The following is a 20,607-nucleotide window of genomic DNA, read 5'->3' as shown; positions in this document are numbered from 1 at the left end:
TGCGCATTCCGCATTGGGCTCGCTGCTCGTTTGGGGCCACTCCGTTTAGTTATTGACATTCTTGGTTGATCGAAGCTCACACTGAAGCATTGATCGGTCACCACGTTAGAGCGACACATCTAGGGCAAGTGGATGCCCAACCATGGCAGCAGGACTAGCAGAATATTTTGCGCACGGAAAGCATCAAAACACACAAAAAAATGGCGATGTTTTGTATTTCCCACGCATTATGTGTAAAATAGCAAAGTCCCAAGACAAAAGAGAGATCCTCAGAGAGATATACATTTCTACATTGGGGCCTGCCATCTCAGATTGATCTGTTTCCTCTTCACCTGCGATATCGTTAGCAAACATAACATGACACACAACTTGGCCCGAGACAAAGGGGAAAACAAAACAAAAAAAAAATAAAGGACCAAAGGAAGGACTTACCACCGGCGCCAGAATGATTACCCCGACCAGCAAGGCCAAGACGGTCCCGACCAGGGCGACCTTGTTGAAGCCCTTGCCCAGGATGTCGAAAAGGAAGCTCGGGGCGACCCTGGTGCCGAAGACGTCGACGCCGTAGGCCAGGACGAGGCTGGTGCTCTCGACGACGGCGGGGGTGGCGATGATGCGGTCGACGCCGAGGACGTCGCGCTCGTGGGTGACGACGCTCTTGGGGTCGACCTCGATGGCCGGGTGGTAGCGGATCAGGCCCTCCTCGGCCTCGGCCGGGGTGGGGTCGCGGCCGACGGGGCGGCGCGGCTCGAGGACGGCGCGGGGGATGCCGACGATGCCGTGCGACTCGGGCAGGTAGGCGAGCACCTGCCGCGACGTGATGCCCTGGCGGGTCTGGGTGACCTGCAGCGCCGAGATGGGCGCGCTCAGGACGTACGACTGGGACGCCACCGCGGGTCGGAGGACGCCGTCCGCCGTGGGGACGTCGACCGGGCCGAGGGAGGAGTAGGAGCCGGCGGCGCCGAGCGGGCCGCGGTCGTTGGCCTCGGTGCTCTCGTAGAGGTCGGCGACGAGGATCTGGTAGCCCCTGAGGGACTGGGCGGCGTTGTCGCGCAGGGCGTACTGGCCGAAGTAGGTGCAGACGAACCAGTTCTCGGCCATGGCGCACTCGATGGGCTTGGCGAGGTCGATGCCCTCGTACTGGGCCGAGTAGAGGATCTGGCCCGAGACGGTGTCGAGGAGATAGACGGTCAGCGTTTGGGCCTTGTCGTTGACGGCGGCGGCGACGAGCGTGTTGGGGTTGAGGTACTTGTACTTGACGGTGCGGTCGCCGAGGACACGGCCGATGGAGGCGACGACGTCGTGGGCCGGGCGGGTCGCAACGTTTACGATCCTCTGGCCCTGCGGCGGGGAGAAGGTCCAGGAGGTCGACCCGTACGAGCTCGTGCCGTTGGCGACAAAGACGACGCCCCTGAGCTCGCCTGCGGCGCCCCGTGTCACCACGGTCTGCCTCGGGGCCTTGTAGACGTGGAGGTCACCAATCTTGCCGTCGCGCCCGATCCGGATGAGTTGCTTGCCGGAATAGGTGTCGACCAGAGCGGTAGCCTGAGTGGTGGCCTCAGGGCTCGGGCTTTTCGCCTCGATGATCTCGCCAGTATCGCCTTTCAAGACGACGAAGTCATTGTTGGAGCCGAGGATGGTGACCTCGCCCGTGGATTCGTGGGCGTAGATTCCCTTGACGTCCCACTTGCTGCCCTTGGGGATCGTAAAGGCCCGCTTGTGCCACACCACTCTGCCGCCGTTGCCGACATCGAGAGCGTAGAGCATCCCGCGCCTCGTGGCCAAGACGGCCAGCTTGTGGAAGCCAAAGCTGTCCCGGGCCAGCTTACCGGTGGTGGAAGGCACATCCTTGCCGAGGACGCTGCTCGTGAACCTCGACGGGATGCTGTCGATCCAGGCCGGGAGGTACTGCAAGTCATTGACGTGGCGCTTGACCCGGTGGATGTAAGCCTGCACGGGGTTGCTGTGCGCCTCGACCTCGAGCGACCTAGCCAGGTCCTCGCTCTCGGGGATCTCGGCAAACGTGGCCGCAACTGCCCCGCTCATGCCCTCGTGACGAGTCCAGGCGGACTCGCCGTTGCGAATCAGCACCCAGTCGTCCAGGTCGGTTACCGCCGCTGCCCGCACCGCGTAGCTGTCCCCCGAACCGCCGCCCTTCTTGACCACCTCGGACACCGCGTGGATGGCGGCGGCATTCGGGTCACCCGTCTTCAGCGTCCAGCGCCCGAGCACGCCGTGAGACTGCGACGACAGCAGGACCACCTCATCCTCGGTGATGCGGGTGAAGTAGACGTTGGCGCCGCTGGAGCTCGTGGAAAAGGCGCCGGGGCCGGGAAGAAGCGGCAGGCTGTAGGCCTTGGAGACGGCATTCGTCTTCAGATCGACATGGAAGACCTCGCCGCGGTGGCCGGCGGCCGTCTTGGTGTGGACCAAAAAGTGCGGCTGCGACTGGGCGAGGTGCGGCGCGTGGACCTCGACCTCGACCGTGTCGGCGGGCAGGGGAAACTCGTGGCGCGTCTTGGTGCCCAGCACGTTGACCCACAGCGTCTTGCGGGCGTGGTCGGTCCAGGCGACGACCGGGGCGGCCGAGTTGGCGCCGACGAGCACGACGTCCTGCTTGTCGTGCACGTCCGCCCTCGACCCGACCGTCATCTCGTCCAGCTTCCTCCCCGTGACGGGATCGAGCACGGTGACCTTGAGGCCGTACGCTCCGGGGGCCCCCTTCAGGCTGACGACGAACACCTTTTCCAGGTTGGTGCTCACCTGCAGCGGCAGGTCCCCCGTCACCTCCCGAAACTCCCACACCACGCTCCCGTCCTCGGCGCTGAGCCGGCGCGCCACCGTCGCCGCGCGCTCGCCCTCCTCCGACAGCACCAGCACGTCCTTCCTGCCGGGCCCGCTCTCCGTCAACTCCACGACCTCCAGGTCCCTCACCACCTCCACGCCGCCGCCGCCAAGCCTCACCCAGAACTTGTTCCTCCCACTCACCGCGTCCCACGCATGCACGGCGCCGCCGTACGCGCTGACGATCCACCCTTCCCCCTCGCCGGCCCGCATGAAGCCGCGGACGTCCCTGGCGCCGTCCTCCCGAGTCCGGCCGCCCGCGTCCGCGTTCGGTCCGCCGGATCCCGATACCGACTGCCGCCAGACGACCTCGCCGGTGCCCGGGTTCACGGCGCCGAGGACGCCGAGGTCGCTGAGGGTGTAGAGCAGGCTGGCGCGGTCATCGCGGCGGGGGCGGTGGAAGAAGGTGGTCTCGCGCTGGGGCAGGCCCAGAAGCTGGTAGTGGTAGTCGATGTGGCCGACCTCGTCGCGGAAGACGGCGTGTGCGCCGGGGGGTTGGAGTAGGAGGAGGGTGCCGAGTGAGCAGAGGGCTGGTAGGAGGTGTGGTGGGCGCATGTTCCCTAGCTATATCTCTCTTCTTTTCTTTTTATTTTTTTCTTTTTTAAATCTTTTCGTTTTCTTCTTCTCCCTTACTTTTGGGATAGGTCTCGTGGGTATTGGCGGCCCCCGGGGGGGGGGGGGGGGGGGGGGGGGAGGAGCACAGCACAAGCCGAGGCGCGCTGACCGGCGATTCGAGGTCTTGCAACTACTTTAGGTTTAGGATCGTAATTTTCGTTTCGTGGGCCATTGATCTGCCAAAGCAAGCAATATGGAAGAAGGTTTTGGTTTTGCGATGTTGAGTGGCCGGCCTTATCGTTGGCGATGGGATGGGAAAGCTCGAGCTTTGGGGAAGCTCCGCTGCGGTGGTGATTGGGGGAGCTCCAGCGAGAAGAGGTGACGTTAAAACAATTGGAAGGCGTTGCCGGTGCAGCCTCTCTGTGCACGCTGCAGCGGAAAGCTCCTCAGCTATGCACTGGCTATGCGGCGGGCCAGCAAACCCCTGCCCGAAAGGTGTCTTGGCATTGCCACCAGCAAGGAACTTTGAAGGCCGCATACAAAAGGAGAGAAGACGCAGGTTTGAAGCCCAGTAGCTCTCAGGCAGTCGCTTGTCTGGACGATCTCCCCACAGCCGTCGACGCGGAGCTGCGCTCGCTTTTGGAAGAAACGCCTTTGGAAGAAACGGCCATGATGGAATTGATTGTTTGAGATAATCACGACTTGCGCAGGACAAACTCGAGACACAACAACCGAGTTCTCGGGATTTTCCAGCATTCACACTTTCAAGTACTTTATTATGTACATGTACCTGAGAAGCGGGCCCTACACATTACACACAGGATATAATACGCCCAGCTCCTGTCCATTGCCGTGACAAGTGTCTAAACGCGCCCGGTGAACAAATGGCCACCTGAAGTCCCTTCGACTCTGGTGACAAACCACCTACGAAAAAAAGAAAAAAAAAGAGGCCCACAGCCCTTCATCGGGCCCTTTCCCCAGCCCTTTCCCCAGCCCTTACACTCAGACCTCCCCTTCCTCTTCCCGCTCCGTCCGGACCTCGCCCACCTTGACAGGCACGCACGCCCACGAGCACGCGACGCGCAGGAACGGCACCAACACCATACCCCCGCCCTCGGCCCCCGTCCCCATCCCCGCCGCGGCCGACGGAAACCCGGCACGGGCGGCGGCTGCGGCGGAGGCGCCAGCCGTCACCTCGCCCGCCTCTCCGCCTCCTCCTCTCCCCTGCCCCTCCGGCCCGTCGTTGTCGGCGCCCTCGCCGCCGACCGCCGCCGCCGCCCGACCGACGCGGCGAAACTCGACCCACAGCGCCAGCGGCATGGCCGTGTCGCGGCCGCAGACGGCGCAGCTGGCGCCGCCCTCGCGGCGGATGTCGACGGCGCGCTGGACGGCGCGCGCGAAGTAGCGCGGCATCCAGGACGGCACGAGGTCGGCTCGGCGGCCGGCGAGGTGGTGTTGGCGGTCGTGCGCGTCGTCGTCATCGTCATCGTCGCGGCCCGCCGCCGCCGCCGCCGTCGCCGCGATCGAGGCTGTGGCGCACGCACGGAGGGCGAGCTCGAAGAGGGACCTGGGCCCCCTGGCGCCGCTGCTGGTCCTCCGTCGGTGTGGGTCTGCGGCGAGGAGCATCACGTCGCGGTAGATGGGCTTAGTAGGCGTGGCGAGGGCGGTGAACGGTTCGATCTTCAGCAGGGGGGCGGCGGGGTTCTCGCCTTGCTCCCGCGCCTGCGATTTCTCTGGCGAAGGCGCGGCGGGGTTGTAGAGGGACGGAGGAAGGGTGAACGGGGTGCAGCCGTTGAGCGCGCTGTCCAGGAAGTGGACGGGCGTGCGGGCGTAGAGCTCGGTGGTCACGCCGGACCAGGTGGGCTGGGGTTTCGCTTCGGCCGGTCGGCCGGGGAAGGTGAGCCGCTCGTACTCGGCAGCGTGTTGCGGGTTGGCGGCGGCGGCGGCCGCCGCCGTCGCCTGGGGCTGCCAGAAGCGGTTCGGCTCGAATGCGAAGTTCCGCATCTTGCCGCCGCGACGGAGGAGGGCAAGCAGCTCTCCAGGGAGGAAGTTGAGGAAATTCTGGGCGATGTTGAGCGTTTCGAGGTTGACGAGCTTGGCGATCGCCGGGGGGAGGGTCACCAGGCGGTTGGCGCGCAGGCTAAGGACCGTAATGTTCTCGACGTTGACGAGGGCGACGGGGAAGCGGCGCAGGCGGTTGTTGGAGAGAAACAGCTGGATCTCGGGCTCTCTCTGCTCAAAGGCCACATCCCTTGTCACGTGTGGGATGGGCACGATGTTGGAGAGGGACCGGATCTGGTGGTCTGGAATGGTCTCCAAGTCCATGCCGCTACGCACCAACAGACGTTAGATCCCGTTGTTGATGAGCTAGAGTCCCTCATCACGTCTTCACTACACGAGAGAAAGAGAGGGAGGGAGGGAGGGAGGGAGAGGGCGTCGGAAAGATGCAATGACTTACGAGAGGTCAACCTGCTCGGTGCCGGTCTCGACGCAAAAGTCGATGGCGTCCTGGACTCTCTGCTCCAGCGGCGAGAGGCGCGGCCGAACCGAAGGAGGCGGCATCGCCGTAACGCGAGGTCGGGGAGCCGCGAGTGGTAGTCTCGCGGCGGCTGGTTCGAGGTCGAAGCCGTCGTCGGTGTCGGTGACGGAGCCTTCGGTACCCATCCAGACGCCGCTGTCGAGCTGCCTTCGGAACTCGCGCTTCTGCGGCTTTGGCGGTTTGGCGCCGCGAGGCGGGGGGTTGCGCGGCTGCGTCTCGTCGCCCAAGGCCGAGTCGGACGATGCGGGCTGCTGGTCATACCAAGTGCCCACGTACCTGCGCTTGCGGCGCCCGAGTGTCTGGTAGTTGTCGATGGCCGGGTCGTCATCGCTGGAGAAGAAGGCAGGATCGCTCGATGAGGAGTGTGGCGGAGGAGGAGGAGAGTCTGGCCGACGGCTCCGTTTCTTTCTGCCGCCCGCCTGCAAAGGGGGAAGAGGAGGGAGCGGGGGTTCGTCAGCCATGGCGGCGTCTCCTCCTCGCCTCTCTCATGTACTTCTTTCTCTCTATTCCTCTCACACGTTCTTCCCTTATGACTGACTGACGATAAACCTGGCACTGTGTGTGGGCCTATGAGAATCCAATAGAAGAATGCAACCGCATGCGACTGGTGGCGGGGGGATGAACGGATGCACAACAGTGGGACTCGAAGCTTGGGCCGAGATGCAAGCACCTCTCTGCATGCGTGAGATGTGCCAGAAAGGAAAATATGAGTCTGAATGAAACAGATCAATTGAAACGACAACCTGCACGGATTATTCCGTACGGACTACACACGTAAGGGTAGTACAGGGACAAATGATGTTCCGGCTGTCAAAAAGTTGAAGAAGAAGAAAAGAACACGCTCGTGGATTTTATTTTCGAGGAAACACCAGAAGTCGCGTCAAGTCGCGTACTTCGAGGCCAGTTATCGCGACTTGGGTCTCGACCCCACAGGAGCCGTTCTGGTCAACCACCCCGGCCACTAACATGGCTCAACCTTGGCGCTGCTTGGCAAGCTTGGGGGTCCAAACAGCCAATCTGGATGCCGGGCCCGAGAGTCTCGCTCGTTGCAACCTGACCATTGCATCTGGCATCTTTAAGCCTATTAATTAATTGCCTTATTCGGTAGCCACTATATGCACGTATGTACCTCTGTACAACGCTTGCAGCACTGCGCAGTACTAGTAGTGATAATTAGAAGTTCACCCCAAGACCTTCTCTCTTCCATTCGGAAGCCCTTAATTACAAGCTGGCTTAGCCGCACTACCAGTGAGGGAGCGAAAAAAAGCAATGGTGCGAATTCTTCGGATCAGGCCCAATTCTGCTCTGTTGTAGTGGTAACTTGTTCGTGGCGTGTCTGCATCGCTGCACACCAATCTCATGAGCTCCAAATTATGCTTCTCTCAACGCGCTCCAGACTAATTACCTACGGAACCAGAAAACCGATATCTCTTGATGTAGCAGCGTGAGAGATAGAAAGGACCCGTCGGTGAGTAAAACCAACGGAATGGGGCAGCGAGAAGCCCAGTGCCAGTGACACTTCAACTCCAAAGACGCCGGTTTTTCATAATCATTTAATTATCTCTTCAGAAAGACCTCATGAATCTTGGGATTTGTGGCCAAGTCGCCGACCCTAATTACGAGACGCCTCACATGGAATCTCTGGAAGTTGTTCTGATCCTCGCGGCCCTGGCAGCGGCGCTCTGCCCTCTCTGGGTTCTCTCGGAAGCGAGCCGTCCGGTCAGCAGCATCATGTCCGTCTCGTTGTCTCCGCATGTCTTCTCCCCCTCTTTCTCTTTTTCCGTTCTGCTGTTGTCATCGGTTCTGTGATCAGCGCGGCCGGCCTGTTCGGCGAGCTCGGCGAGCCGGGTGAGCTCCGCCTCGTCGACGGAATCAAAGTCGTCAGGCGCGGTGGCTTCGGGCCCTTGGAGAGACCCAATAGTGACCTCGGCAGTTCTGATCGGTCGCCTGGCGGGCTTGACGGGCGGGGCGGCCTCGTCGTCGCTGCTCACGATGAAGATCGGCGCGTAAGGGCCGACGGCCTCGCCGGCCAGCTCCGGGCGGGCAGGGCGCAGGAGCTCGTCGTCGCTGGTGAGGTCGACGAGGATCTTCTTTCTCTTGGTCTTGGGGTCAGGGGTGGCCATGACGGCCGCGGCGTTGGGGTCGGCCACGGCGCGGGCGCGCTCCTCCATGATGAACTTCTCTTTCTCCTTCCTCTCGCGGGCAAACTGCCGGGCCGAGTTCTTCTTGATCTGCCGTATCTGTGCTCGAGCGTTGGCCGCCCTCTCGCCCTTGCCCTGCTCGTCGGCGGTAATAGCGGCGCCGGCGTTGGCGTCGCCATCGTCGGCCGGCTCGGCGCCGATGTCGACCTTGTAGCCGCAGCCGCCCATCGCGTTCTTGCCGTTCCGAATCTTCTCGCGGACCAGGACGGCCTCGGTAAACGGAGCGACGTTCTTGTACTTTTTGAACAGGCGGCCCTGCATGCACTGGGGGCAGCCGAGTCTCTGCTGGGGTGTGTCCCGCCCGGCGCCTCTATCATCATTGGCGCGATTGCTGAAAGCTTGGGAGGCAGTAGTGGGCGGGCGTCGGCGCACCGGCTCGGGATCTTCTTCATTCTCATTTTCCTCCTCGCTTCTTTCTTCCTCATATTCAATATCATATTTCCCGTTCCCGCAACTGACAGTACCTCTGCCGATGCCATCACGACTCGCATCCAGGTTCACGCCACCACTGCCACTGGCGCTAGAACCGCGAGTGCGGCCCTGCTTCTGTCCCTGACGCCGGTTCCGAAGAGCCGCGGACGCGGAGCTGGGGGCTGCCTGCGGGGGAGCAACCGCGTTCTGGAGATAGGACTCCGGGTCCAGAGCGGGATCCGACTCGAGCACCTCGGAATAGCCGCAGCCGTGGTTGGCGCGGTCGCTGCAGACGAAGCGGAACTTCCCCTTGTGCACCGACTGGCCGTACGGGTTGAAGCGGGAGCGCACACGGCGGCCCGTCCCGCAGCGCGGGCAACGGCCGTACTTCCCGCCGCCGCGGTTGGTCCTCCCGCGCGGTCGGCCCGGGACGGGAGGGTCGGCACCGGCACCTTCAGCGCGAGTCGTCGCGGCGACCATACGATGCTGATTTTGCTCGTAAGGGCTCTCGCCGTCCGAGCTGCCCTCCTCGTTGTTGCGATTGATGCGGCCGGTGAGGACGCCCTGTCGGGGGAGGTGTGGGGAGGGCGGAAGGGTAGCTGGGGGAATAAGGTCAGTTCATTAGCTAGAGCCCTAATCTGCTTCTTTGGAATAGCACATTGAAAAGAAGAGAAGGGCAAGCTTAGGATAAGCTTCTAAGACCACGAGGACTCGAGGCAGAATATGGAAATCCAGGCTGGAGGAGGAGAAGGAGAAGAGGGATGAAGAGGAGGAGGAGAAGAAGAAGAAGAAGAAGGCCATCGCGAATACTCACGCTTGCGAGAGATCATCGTAAATCGGAATAAGCAGCCGAGCAAGGATACTGGGGAAGTTGAAAGAACGGAAAGATGCTCGGCCTCTTTGCGAGGTTGATTCGCTGTTTATGTGAGTGATGGAAGATCGAATTGTGTGGTGCCAACGCCCATTCGCTCTGCCGCTGTGGCCAGAAGGCACTTGCCTTGCTGGGGCCGTTGGCAACCTGAAACTGTAACAATACCGGATCAAAGTTGTTGAAAATTGCCAACCCTGGGCGATGAATGACAGTGGAAAGCTGAGCTTGTCGTGTCTGCTGTGCTGCTGTCAAGAAGTGGTTCGAGTGCTGAGCAAAGGAGTGGCCAAAACAGAGATTTGTAAACGGCGATTTGGTTGCAGTGTTTGGATGCCTGGGGAGTAAGAGGGGAAGGAGGAAGACTGTGACAACCCCGTGATGTGGGATTCATTGCTCGGCTGAGTGTATATTATTAACTCGCGGCACACGGTGGTGACTAATAGTGTTTGAGATAACGACACGACGTTTGATTTCTCGCGAATGTTCTCATATTACAGGAAACCCAGTATTACTGCTGATAATACACCCTTGCAATGCAAGGAATGAGGCCTAAGCGATGGCCGGTTTGTTGTGGTTACTTACATGGACCGGCAGGCTTCCCACTTAAAAGTGTTGTTGTAATTAATCCGATCTCGTCTTCCCGTTGATTCATTCAACATAATTGTTAGAAGCTGCACGATGGTGGTATACCTTGGTTATAGACAGTATATGATGTCGGTTTCCAACCAGCTTACTAGTTAATTAGTGATGTATGCTTCTTAACCTATAGTTAATAAAGGGAGAATAATTAATACTAATTAGCCTAGATGGCAATATGCCGCGATCACGGAATTATTAATAGCATATAATTAGGTTCAGCCTCCCAAGTTCAGTCAAATTTGTGTAAAAGCATCTGATGTTAATAATTGATAACATGCCAGAAATTGTGTTGGCAAAACTCAGCGACGCCAGGGAGTCAACAATCTTTCATTTGTATGTACCTCCGGCTAGATCAGGAAACAGGTGATCATAAATAATTACCTACCTAACAAGCTCTTTGGTCCAGCTGAATAATATTATATAATTACTCTACAGCACATGCCTCATTTCCTTACATTGTAGTAACAAAGATTCTTCGAGTGATTGAACTCGGTCAAGTCAGTAATTACAGAGAGAGGTAATTAGGCACTTTCCTCATGTTCCAAGCTAATTACTCACCCAATCACATAATGACATTCTTTTGATGATGGCTGTGGCGTGAGTCACTGCAGGTAATAGCCCGAGGATACTGCCATTTTATCTCATTACCTCGCTATAATGACTTGAGTTGTTCTTCTTCTTCTTCTTCTTCTCGTCCGCCGTGGCGTTCCCGTCGTTGGCCAGCTTGATAATATCGTCGGCAACCGAGCCGAATTCCTTCCAGACCTCGAGGTACTTGTTCTCGGGATTGCCGGTTCCGATGTTGGTAAAGACCTGGTCCATGTTATTCCGAACACGCAGCAGCCCGACGAGGCCGGCGTCCTCGAGCACCGCCCCCGCCGCCCTGGCGCGGTACTCGCGCATCACGACGGCGCAGTGCATGATGAGCGAGGCCAGTCCGGCGGCAAGGGCGGTGCCGACCGAGGACCCGTCGTGAAACCTGGGCGTGTCGGACTCGCGCGGGTTGAAGTCCTCGGCGACCTGGTTGCCCTGGAAGAAATAGTGGATCGTGGGCTTGTCCTCGATCTGGGGAGCCGACTCGCCGTGTGCCAGCGGCGCGCGACGCCGATGCGGAAGACGTAATTAGTCGGGCGCCTGGCGGTACGGCAGCGAATCCTTGGCCCTCTCGCCGAACTGGTCGCTCGCCGAGCAGAAGATCAGTATCTTTTCCCTCACCGCCTCTCTGATGGCCGCCTCGAGCTCCGTGATGGCAGCGGTTTCCGGGTCCGGCGGCTGCCTGGTCGCTCCCAGGTCGCGGTTGTCGTGCTGCTCCCTCGGCTTCTTGCTCTTGACGGCCCACGAGATGGAGATGATGTCCATCCCGCGCCGGATGGCGCCCCGGATCGCCTTGGCCGCGCTCTCGGCAAAGATGGTGCGGTCGCCGTTGGGCAGCCGCTTGCTGTGGACTTTCAGCACCTGGAGGGAAACCCAGGGGTTGGTGTGCGCGATCATGTTGGCCATGATGGTGCCGTGACCGTCGGTGGAGCGGTGCCACGGATTCTCCGCGTGCCCGCTCGGCGGGTAGTAGCTCCTACCCCTGGCGGTGACGATGCCTTTGTAGGTACGAAGCTGATCGACGTCAGCCCCGTCGTCGATCAAAGCGAGCTGTTTCGTGCGAACGCCATATCATCAGTAGACAAGTCCAATCTTGCGAGTTCGCTTGCTTCCATGGGCTTCTTGACAATGAACTCGGTTTTTTTTTCGTGCATACCTTGATTTTGCTGGGTTCCTCTATTTTGATACCAATCTCTCTGAATAATTACAATCCCTAGCGATTTTCTAAACCTGTCCATCGTCGTGACCCAGACGTGCTGTCTCTGGGCTATGGTGAGCGGGCTACTTTCGGCTGGGTTACCAGTCGCATTCCTCTGCTCTTCGTTGCCGTTTTGGTTAGCGACCAGCCCCTTCAGTCTCCGAGCGACTTTGACATCGATTCTCCCCCTGCTGTTTGAGGCGAGGTCGTTTTTGAATATTTCGATCATCTTATCCATTCTTGCGGCGCTCTCGAGTCCCTGGAATGCTCATGAGCATCATCATTTGATACGATCATTGATGTTTATATCATATCTCTAGGAAACCTTCGCAACCACGCACTTTGGGCGGACTTGGGTCAGGAGCATACCGGTGCAACATAGAGCTTGAGGGTCTTCAGCTTGGTCAGCCTAGGGAGACCGTTGGCACTTCCTCAGCCCTTCAACACTGTCTGGTTCCCGCTCCAGTACAGGTTGACATGTTCGAGTTGCGGCGCGGCGAAGAAAATGACGTCTGAACTCAGGTCTGGTTTCCGCCAGTCCCTGTAAGGTGAGGCCATTGGTAAGTATGCATGTACTTACTACTGGCCTTGCTAATTATGCTAACCTAACCGGACAAGTAGGCAGAGGTCTTTTCTAGCACCGAAAGGTAAGGAAGGATGCTCTCACCAGTTTTCCACCAGGATCGGCTCCCGGGATTTCTGCCTCTCTTCCGCTGGGGCCTCGTTATGCGACGAGGAGGAAACGATGGCGGTTTCACGACCCTGCGGAAGCTGAAGGGACTCGATACCCTTGAGGGCCAGCTCAATGGCCGCGTCGGTGTGTGCGGGCGGCGCCAGGTCATCGACCTGCAGCCGGAGGATGCGTTTCACACCGCGCTTGGACAGTTTGTCAAACACGCTGACCAGGTCGCTGCGGCCCATGTTGGCGTTCTCGCGTGGTTCCTATGCTCCGTAAGCCCTCCGTTCCGGGCGCGTCCCGGGGCTGTCGCTGCCGCCCTGGCCATGGTGCAGGCTGGGAATGTAGACGTAGGACAGGGTTTTCTGGAAGCTGCCCGCCGACATGCGCTCAATCAGGGTGATGATGCTGTCGGCCCGACTGTGACCCGATGCGTCGAAGTAGAGATTGGTGTCTGGTTCCAACCCAACCAGCACAAAAACGGCCAGGTTAGCGCAACCGGAGCATTTTAAGCACGCTGTATTCTCTTTCGCATGTCGGCCTGGCTCTGGGGCCCTCAGGGGGAGGGGCCCAGGCTCTGCACGAGAGTGCGGAGAGAAGAAATGAACAACCCACCAGAAGCATCCTTGCCGTAGATCAAGTCGCGGGCTTCCATGTCGGGCCGATGGCGGATGTAGTGCAGCTCGAGAAACTCCTGGATCTTCAGGTAAGCCCCCGGCTGTTTCTTGGTAGCACCGGCTGCTGTGTTGTTTCCCGTGCCAGTCGACTTGGCCATGACGTTCTTTGCTCCCTTGAGGTCTATAGGTTGCTTTTCCTGAGACGTCATTGGGGTCACTGGCGGTGGCGGTGGCATCCTTTGCAAGTCGCTCGGAATCCCTTCTTGGTCCTGTCAACTATCGACATGCGACGAGAGTTACGGCCCTCGAGCGTCTTCTTGATATTGCTCTTGCTGGATGACACAGTGCCGCCATCGAGGGCTGGGACTTGAAGTCCGTTGATAAAGCGACCCGTTTTGGGTCCGTGGAAAAGGCGGACGGCGTGATGATGGTGGTGGTGGCTGGTGCTTCTTGGATCCCATCACGGTCCTTCTTCTCGCGCTTTCTCATCTCCAGAAGGCGGCGCCGGATGCGTTGCGCATATGTTATTGGGGATTCGTCATTGTTGTTGAAGGCTTTGTCGGCCTTCATGAGCGCGTCGGCTTTTTCCACCATCTTCTTGAACAGGTCGACGTAGTCGTCGCCCCGGCGGAGGCACTGTCGGGGTCGGCCGCATAGTGAATGGGCGTGTTCCCGTCCTTGTCCTTGGCAGCCAGCGTTTCGGCCGTCGCCAGAAGGACGAGCTCCAGCGCTAGTGTCAGGACTCTTTTGGCGTTGGCCTCTGTTCTGCTCCTCGGCTTGTCGTCGGGCCAGGCGAAGATGTGGTGGAGAGCATTTCGCCCGTCGCCGTCTTGGTCGGCGAGGAGAGCTGCCAGGTGTTCTGCTGGGCAGGACTCCCTGATCTGCTGGACAAAGCCGTCATTGTCGCGCAGCTTGATGGCTACATTCAAGATTGGCTTCTCTTTCCTCTTGTCCTTCTTTTCTTCCTCCGTCTCGGTCTTATCCCAGGATGCGAGGTACTCTGAGAGGAGATCGCGGATCTCGGGCCTTATGATCTCGTCAGGAACCTTGTCATAGCCATCGAGTACATGGTTACTGGCCATGCAGCGCCGTTGCTCGGGTGGGCTCTGCGCTTCTGCCCATTAAGAGTGCCTTCTTGTACGGTTCAAGGAGCTCTACATCGCTTGGCCCTTGACTGTCGTCCTACGTGCATAGCTTTCTTTCGAGGAGGTCTATGACGTCTTTTAACTGACGCTCCAGCTCCTACGCGAGCCATGCTGCTTGGTCGCTGTCCTGGGCTTGTAAGGCGTGAAAGCCAGCGCTGCCGCCGGCGTCTCGCTCCTCTTGATCTGATAAAGACATGTCAAGCTCATCCTCGTCGTCCACATCATAAACGACTTCTTCAAGTCGTTCCCCGCCATATTCAGACATGTTATTTGTTGGCGAAGCGTGCTTCTGTGGATAAGCACAGTTAAAATTGGAGAGAGATGTGGGAAGGCGGGACGGGATAAGTGAAGGCGGGAGTGTATGTACTTGACAGCAAACTCCTCCTTCTTGGACCAGGCGAGTAATGGCTAATAAGTTTCAGTGCTGAACGTGTGCTGGGAAGTGGTCGCAGTTATTCTGCTCCTATTACTGGAAAGGCGCAGGTGCAGATTGCCACCATCGACAACCTATTTCCAGGCGGAGAAACATTCCCTCAACATTCCTTGCCCAATCACCGGAAGCGAAGCGACGAGGCCTCGGCCAACAGTCTAGGTAATCTGGCGGGAAATCAAGTTGGGAGAGGAAGTGGTGGTGGGGGAGGTGTGGGAAGGGGGAAAGGTTGGGGTTCGGTAGGGGGGAGCTAAGTACATACATGTACAGTACATCCCCCGTGCATAACATGTATGCATATGCGTGAGATGGGCGACGGGAAAAGAAGCAAGACCGTGATTGCCACAGCCTAGTGTATGCCCAACCAACACAGTGGCTGCGGGATGTAGCGTTCTGAGAAACTTTCGGCGTGACAATATGCTTTCCCCTCTCCCCCCCCCCAAAACCACAAAAACCCCCCAAAAAAACCCTCTTCCTTCCTTTCAACTTCCCCATGTCAGATCCAGAGCTTTCTGCGTCACCACTTATCTGGATGCAGCTGAATGGGAAGCGTGCGTGCTGGGAAGATAAAAGAGACCCTGCCACTTGGCTAACTGGGTTGTCGCCTGCTCTGGAGCAGCTGTCTGAGAATTCGGTCAGACCGCTTGTGCTACTTCTTCTGAGACTGCTTGTGAGTAACCGTGCATAGCCATGACAGAAATTGTGGACGAGTCCGGGTTTTGGATGAACAGCGATGAAGAGGAAGAAGACGACCGCGACGACCAAGGGGCGGCTGCAACAGCGGAAGGGGAGGTGATAACGGAGAAGGAAGAGGAGGACCAAATCGATGCCGAGGACAGGGGTTACGACGAGGACGACATGCTGAACGATCTGAAATCTGAGAGCAGTGAGTAAACCAGAACCATGGGCTGGCAAAGGAATATGGTACCTTCGGTAATAAGCCGTCGCCATTTACGAATGAACAACGCCTTGGAGGAATTGTTGGATTGCAGTTCTCCTCCGGTTGCTTGGCTTTATACCTGTTGGTGTGATGTGGCTGGCAAAAAGCGAAATCGCTGCCAAAAGGGACGCCAACGGCGAAGGAAAACGGTATTTCGAGTGGCGATGCTTCAAGGGCGAACCTTGGGGCTGAAGTCATAGCTCAGCTACCCTCCGACTCCCCAAGATACACATCGTATCTGGAGAGTTGCATTCTCTTTTTGGCCAAATATTTAGGCTGGAAAATGCCCATCTTCGCGCCATCCACGGTGACTCGTAGTATTAGTAGTTTGTTGGTATAGATCGGGTACCTACCTTCCTGAGGTGCGGTGATCAAAATCTTATGAAACAACCTGATTACACAAGAGGAAGGTGCTTCTTTGCTGTTGTGGCCTAATTAATACCGAGTACTTTCCGAGAACTCTATGAAACTCTCTTCATCACAAATTAACTGGAAGGAGGAACCGGCCGGCTGGTTTAAGTGCAGTTGGACCAAATGGAATGGTCACCTACAGTGGGGCCCTTTTGGAAGACTGATGATTGCCAACATCAGAAACAGAATCTACCACTGACCACACAGGGACGCATTATCTTTGTCCGGTGATAACACGTCACGCAAAGGAGTCTATTCCTACGAAGGACCTTTATTTACTTCGCACGCTCATCATCACAAGCCATATCACATCACAGACAGATGCGGAGCCTCAGCGGCGTAGCGCTAAAAACGGGGACGAGGAATAAGAAGAAACCTAGCCCTTTCCTTACGGGAGCAGCCTCTTCGGCGTCCGGGGGTAGAAAGCCGCGAGATGGACGCTGGGCAGGTTCAGGTACCACGCCACCACGCGGTCCAGGCCGATACCTCCGCCGCCGTGGGCAGGCACGCCCGCCTGCCTGAAGATGTCGACGTACTCCTTGATACCGGGGCTGGCCGGGTCGATGCCCTTGGTGCGGATGCGCGCCTCCAGCTCGACGGGGTCGTTGATACGCTGCCCGCCCGAGCAGATCTCCTGGCCGCGCATGAACAGGTCGTACGCGTTGGTCACCTTGCGGTTGGTCGGGTCCTCCTTGGCGTAGAAGGGCCGGGCGCTCTCGGGGAACTTGTCGAGCACGTAGAAGTCGGTGTTGTATTTCTTGCGAATGATGGCGCCGAGCGCCTTCTCCTGCGGCGTGCTCATGTCCTCGTCGTCGCTGACGTTGCGGAACTCCTCAGGGCCCTCCTCGCGGAGCAGCTTCTGCCCTTCGGCGAAGGTCAGCCGGACCTCCTTGCCCGGCTCCGGGAGGAGGAATTCCTCGGCCGGGTAGACGGAGCGGACGAGCGCGATCTCGTCGCGGCAGCGCTCCTTGATCTCGCGGAACATGTACAGCAGGACACCTTCAAGCATGTGCTGTGCGTTTTGTTTCAGTGGGCCTGCCGGAAAAAAAAATGAAGGGGGAAAGGTCTCTATCATACCACAACCTCGTGATAATCCTTCTTGATTTCCATCTCCATATCGAGACCAGTGAACTCGGTCATGTGCCTCGGCGTGTTGGAGTTCTCGGCTCTGAAAACAGGGCCAATGCTGAACACCCGCTTTCGCCCGCCCGCGATCTCAATCTGCTTGTAGAACTGCGGAGATTGCGCTTGGGGCGAATCAGCACAAGTCCAGAGAGTGTAAGAACGCAAGTCACCTACCCAAGTAGGCGTCTTTTTCGAAGTAGGGCAAGCGGAACACATTGGCGCCGCCCTCGGACGCGGCGCCGATGAGGCACGGGGGCTCAAATTCCTTGAAGCCGTGAGATCTGAGGTAGGAACGGTATAGCTCCTTCATCTCGGCGCGAATGTCGGCAATGGCCTGCTGCACGGCCGATCGCTTATGCATGACAATGTTGTCAAGATGGGTAAGCATGGTGGCAGCCGGGATGCCCGGGGCCTCGCCGGCGATGCTGAGCTTCTCAACCTCCTGCTCGACGGGCGGCTCCTCGTCACTGAAGTTGGCGATCGGTCGGTTCGCCGCGGCAAGCGTCATGCCCAGAACGTTCGGCGCGGCGGCGTGGACGAAGCACTTGGTGATGTGCAGCTCGTAGTTGGAGACACGGCAGCTCTTGACGGGCTCGAGGGGCTTCTGGACCTTGGCCTCGACGACGACGAAGCTCTCCGGGTTGATAGCGCCCACCCACTTGACCATCTGCCGACTGACGGGAGTGCCCTCCGGGTTGGCCGCCACGACACCCTGGATCGACCAGTTACCCTCCTCGCGCAACTCAACAAAAGCCATCTTGGCGCCCTGCATGCGTGCATTCTGGAGCCAAGCGCGCAGCTCGACCGTCTTGCCCACATGCTCCTCGCCGAGGGTCTTCAGGTTGATCTCGATCACGTCAGGGGAGAGCTTTGTCTCGTGAGTCTCCTGGCCGTAGTTGTCTTTGGCGAGATCTTCAGCCTGGGCCGCCGAACTGGACGCAGCAGCCGCAGCAGCCCGTTCGGCGGCGCGGCGAGCCTTCTCTGCCTCCTTCTTGGCCTTGGCTTCTGCCTTCTTGGCAGCCTTCTTGGAGATGCCGCCTTCCTCACCACCTCCGGCAGCAGGAGCCGCAGCTGGAGTCTCCGCCGGAGGGGGAGTCGCGTTCGCTGCAGGGTCAGCCATTTTTGGGTCAATTGGGGTTTTGAAGGTGCTCGTGGTCTCTCGGGCGCGGAATCAGTGGGGAGGGGTAAGGTTCAACGAGAAAGCCGCGTTGTCCTGCACCTCGAACGTTCGTGCGAATTCGAGTTTGACGAGTCACCGAAGATCTCGGCCTGACAGGACACCAGGTTGAGGGGCACGCATCTTTTTGGCGGGGCATCGAGGGGCAGTTTCTCTCGCGTGGCATCAAGCCGAGCAGCGAGATGAACCCTAACCCTGGGCGCACAAAAGCGTATGCCTCTGAACACACGCATGTTCAGACGAATACAATTAAATTGAGCATGTTTCTGGTGTTAATTGACATGCATTGGACATCATTGAAAGCAGCCAAGGTCTGCACTGAGTCGGTTTTTTCAAGAGAGCCAGGTGAAGATATCGCTACCTGCAGCACTTATTTGAACTAAGCGATAGGGATCTATCGAGGTGCACCACGCGATAACGATATCCTTCTAAGCGATCATGGCGTTGCTCAAGAGAGTTTCCCGAATTGGGCCAGACATAATCTATAGATGAACAAAAGTGCACGATCCATCAAAGAGCCTTCGAAGGTATCGCTCATGATGGGGTCGAAGCGCGATCACGACGCTGTCGCTGCTGACGACAGCGCGCCATCGCAGTCGTCAAGCAAGAGGCGACGCGAGCAGCAGAGCTTGCGGCCGAAACAAGTAGAAGGCAAACCCGATCCTACTTACGGTCAGCGTGCAGCATTCCCGGGGCTTGACGACGATGATCCTGCGCAAGTATCCGATGACGACTTGGAATTCGAGGAGAACAGCGACGCGTTAGCCTATTTGAGAGCTGTCCGGTAAGTCTTACTTCCCCTTGTTGCAACTGCACCCGTCATCAATCCAACATCTGCTAAAACAACAACCAACTCTGCCCGCTTCTCAGCAAGACTCATGACACAAGAGCGCAGATATAGACGGGTAAGCTAATGGTAAGTATCTCGCAGACAAGAAGCCAGCGGCGTTCCCCACGTCCTAGTGGCCCCCAAAGTCGGGCCACAGCTTCCTCCCCACCTCCAAGGCGACGACGAGGTCGACCGCAGCATCTACGCCAACGGCGTCGGCGACTCGCGAGGCTACTACCACGACGGCGCCTACACAGCCGCCCCGGATCCCGACCCTTCCGTCGACTCCTCGGACGAAGAAGGCGAGGTCCTCTCCGCCACCGAAGCCGACCGCGTCGCCGCCCGGAAAGCTGCCCTCCGCAAGGCCTACTTTGCCTCCCTCACGCGCCAGTTCCTCGCCCTCCGCGCGCTCCTGCACCGGACCCCGCCGCCCGCCCTCGTCGCCGCCCTCCCGCGCGACCACGGCACCGAGGTTGGCTCCTTCGGCGCCAACTCGTGGACCTTCCGCGTCTGGGCCAGGCGCCTCCGGCACACGGACCCCCTGCCGGTGCAGGTCGCCGCGCTGAACCGGCAGAGCGTGCTGAAGCTGCTGCGCGTCATCCTGGGCGGCAAGTTCATCCGGCGCGGGTACGAGCTGCGCGAGCGGACCAGCAGGTGGATCTGGGCGCTGCTGGCGCGGCTGCCCGACCGCGGCGAGCTGGACTATGCCGAGGTCGGCTGGGTGCGCGAGCTGGGCAAGAGGGCCGTGCTGATGATGATGAGCATCGCACAGATGGAGGCGCTGAAGGAGGAGGTGGACGGGGACCCAGAAGGGACCGTTGAGGTGGATGAGGACGATGATGACGATGGCGACAAGGACGACGACAACGGCGGGGAGGGATTCATCGGGGATATGGTGGTTGATGAGGATGGCGAGAGCGGTCTCGCCGGTCCTCTGCCGACCGAGTCCAAGGCACGCGCCAACGTCGCGACTAATAAGGCCGAAGAAAACAAAGATGGGGAGGTGGAAATGAACATAGACGACGGGGAGGTCACTGATGACAACCAGCCAACAACTGCTGGCAACGAGGACCTTGAGGCCGACATCGCAGCAGCCAAGGCCAGACTGTTGGCGCGCCTTGAGGAGGGGAGTCCTGAAGTACAACAGGACGAAGAGCTGCCAACCCCTGCAGATGCAGACGCAGGTCAGCACCAACGGGGCGGGGACGGTGAGAATAAGGCCGCCGTATCCGAAGGGACCGATCCGCAAGTTAACATGCGGGCGACCCTGAACATGATACTCACGGTGGCTGGTGAGTTTTACGGGCAGAGGGACCTGCTCGAGTTCCGGGACCCATTCCCTGCAGTGTAAGTCAGGAACCACATTTGTAACTTTGTCTTTACATCAATATCGCATGTCAGCTGCGGA

The 20,607-nt window shown here is 58.9% G+C and overlaps 6 protein-coding genes across 6 annotated transcripts; 1 reads left to right on the top strand and 5 right to left on the bottom strand.

Annotated features, from left to right (window-relative positions):
- Positions 1-287: 287 nt before the first annotated feature.
- On the bottom strand, positions 288-3,399 carry P884DRAFT_266870 (uncharacterized protein; the record flags this gene model as incomplete). Its single annotated transcript, XM_069442062.1, has 2 exons — positions 288-332; positions 433-3,399. The coding sequence occupies 2 exons, from the start codon at positions 3,397-3,399 to the stop codon at positions 288-290; spliced, it is 3,012 nt and encodes a 1,003-aa protein (XP_069301233.1).
- Positions 3,400-4,148: 749 nt separating this feature from the next.
- On the bottom strand, positions 4,149-6,730 carry P884DRAFT_236451 (uncharacterized protein). The gene is made up of 2 exons (XM_069439992.1): positions 5,858-6,730; positions 4,149-5,728 (listed from the first exon to the last, which is right to left on the bottom strand). The coding sequence occupies exons 1-2, from the start codon at positions 6,397-6,399 to the stop codon at positions 4,402-4,404; spliced, it is 1,869 nt and encodes a 622-aa protein (XP_069301232.1). The 5' UTR covers positions 6,400-6,730; the 3' UTR covers positions 4,149-4,401.
- An 836-nt stretch (positions 6,731-7,566) lies between these two features.
- On the bottom strand, positions 7,567-9,380 carry P884DRAFT_274880 (uncharacterized protein; the record flags this gene model as incomplete). Its single annotated transcript, XM_069442782.1, has 2 exons — positions 7,567-9,149; positions 9,365-9,380. 2 exons carry the CDS (start codon positions 9,378-9,380, stop codon positions 7,567-7,569), a joined length of 1,599 nt encoding a protein of 532 aa, XP_069301231.1.
- Positions 9,381-11,179: 1,799 nt separating this feature from the next.
- On the bottom strand, positions 11,180-14,224 carry P884DRAFT_274879 (uncharacterized protein; the record flags this gene model as incomplete). The annotated part of the gene is made up of 10 exons (XM_069442781.1): positions 11,180-11,701; positions 11,808-11,825; positions 11,860-12,108; positions 12,219-12,258; positions 12,295-12,390; positions 12,517-12,791; positions 12,876-12,979; positions 13,141-13,339; positions 13,420-13,508; positions 13,780-14,224. The coding sequence occupies 10 exons, from the start codon at positions 14,222-14,224 to the stop codon at positions 11,180-11,182; spliced, it is 2,037 nt and encodes a 678-aa protein (XP_069301230.1).
- A 2,232-nt stretch (positions 14,225-16,456) lies between these two features.
- Positions 16,457-18,313, bottom strand: P884DRAFT_296757 (uncharacterized protein; the record flags this gene model as incomplete). Its single annotated transcript, XM_069444442.1, has 3 exons — positions 16,457-17,080; positions 17,146-17,315; positions 17,368-18,313. The coding sequence occupies 3 exons, from the start codon at positions 18,311-18,313 to the stop codon at positions 16,457-16,459; spliced, it is 1,740 nt and encodes a 579-aa protein (XP_069301229.1).
- A 596-nt stretch (positions 18,314-18,909) lies between these two features.
- P884DRAFT_296756 (uncharacterized protein) lies at positions 18,910-20,550 on the top strand (the record flags this gene model as incomplete). Its single annotated transcript, XM_069444441.1, has 2 exons — positions 18,910-19,154; positions 19,302-20,550. The coding sequence occupies 2 exons, from the start codon at positions 18,910-18,912 to the stop codon at positions 20,548-20,550; spliced, it is 1,494 nt and encodes a 497-aa protein (XP_069301228.1).
- Between the last annotated feature and the right edge of the window lie 57 nt (positions 20,551-20,607).

Source organism: Thermothelomyces heterothallicus, assembly GCF_042370625.1.
Source record: "Thermothelomyces heterothallicus CBS 202.75 unplaced genomic scaffold P884_scaffold_2, whole genome shotgun sequence".
Taxonomy (NCBI): Eukaryota; Fungi; Ascomycota; class Sordariomycetes; order Sordariales; family Chaetomiaceae; genus Thermothelomyces; species Thermothelomyces heterothallicus.
The sequence above is the reverse complement of the archived record's forward strand: the minus strand, read 5'-3'. Positions and strand labels throughout refer to the sequence as shown.

Coding starts and splice junctions, on each gene's coding strand:
- P884DRAFT_236451 (XM_069439992.1), bottom strand. CDS start 6,399: ATGGCTGACGAACCCCCGCTCCCTCCTCTTCCCCCTTTGCAGGCGGGC. Junction 5,729..5,857: donor ACCGAGCAGGTTGACCTCTC/GTAAGTCATTGC, acceptor GTTGGTGCGTAG/CGGCATGGACTTGGAGACCA.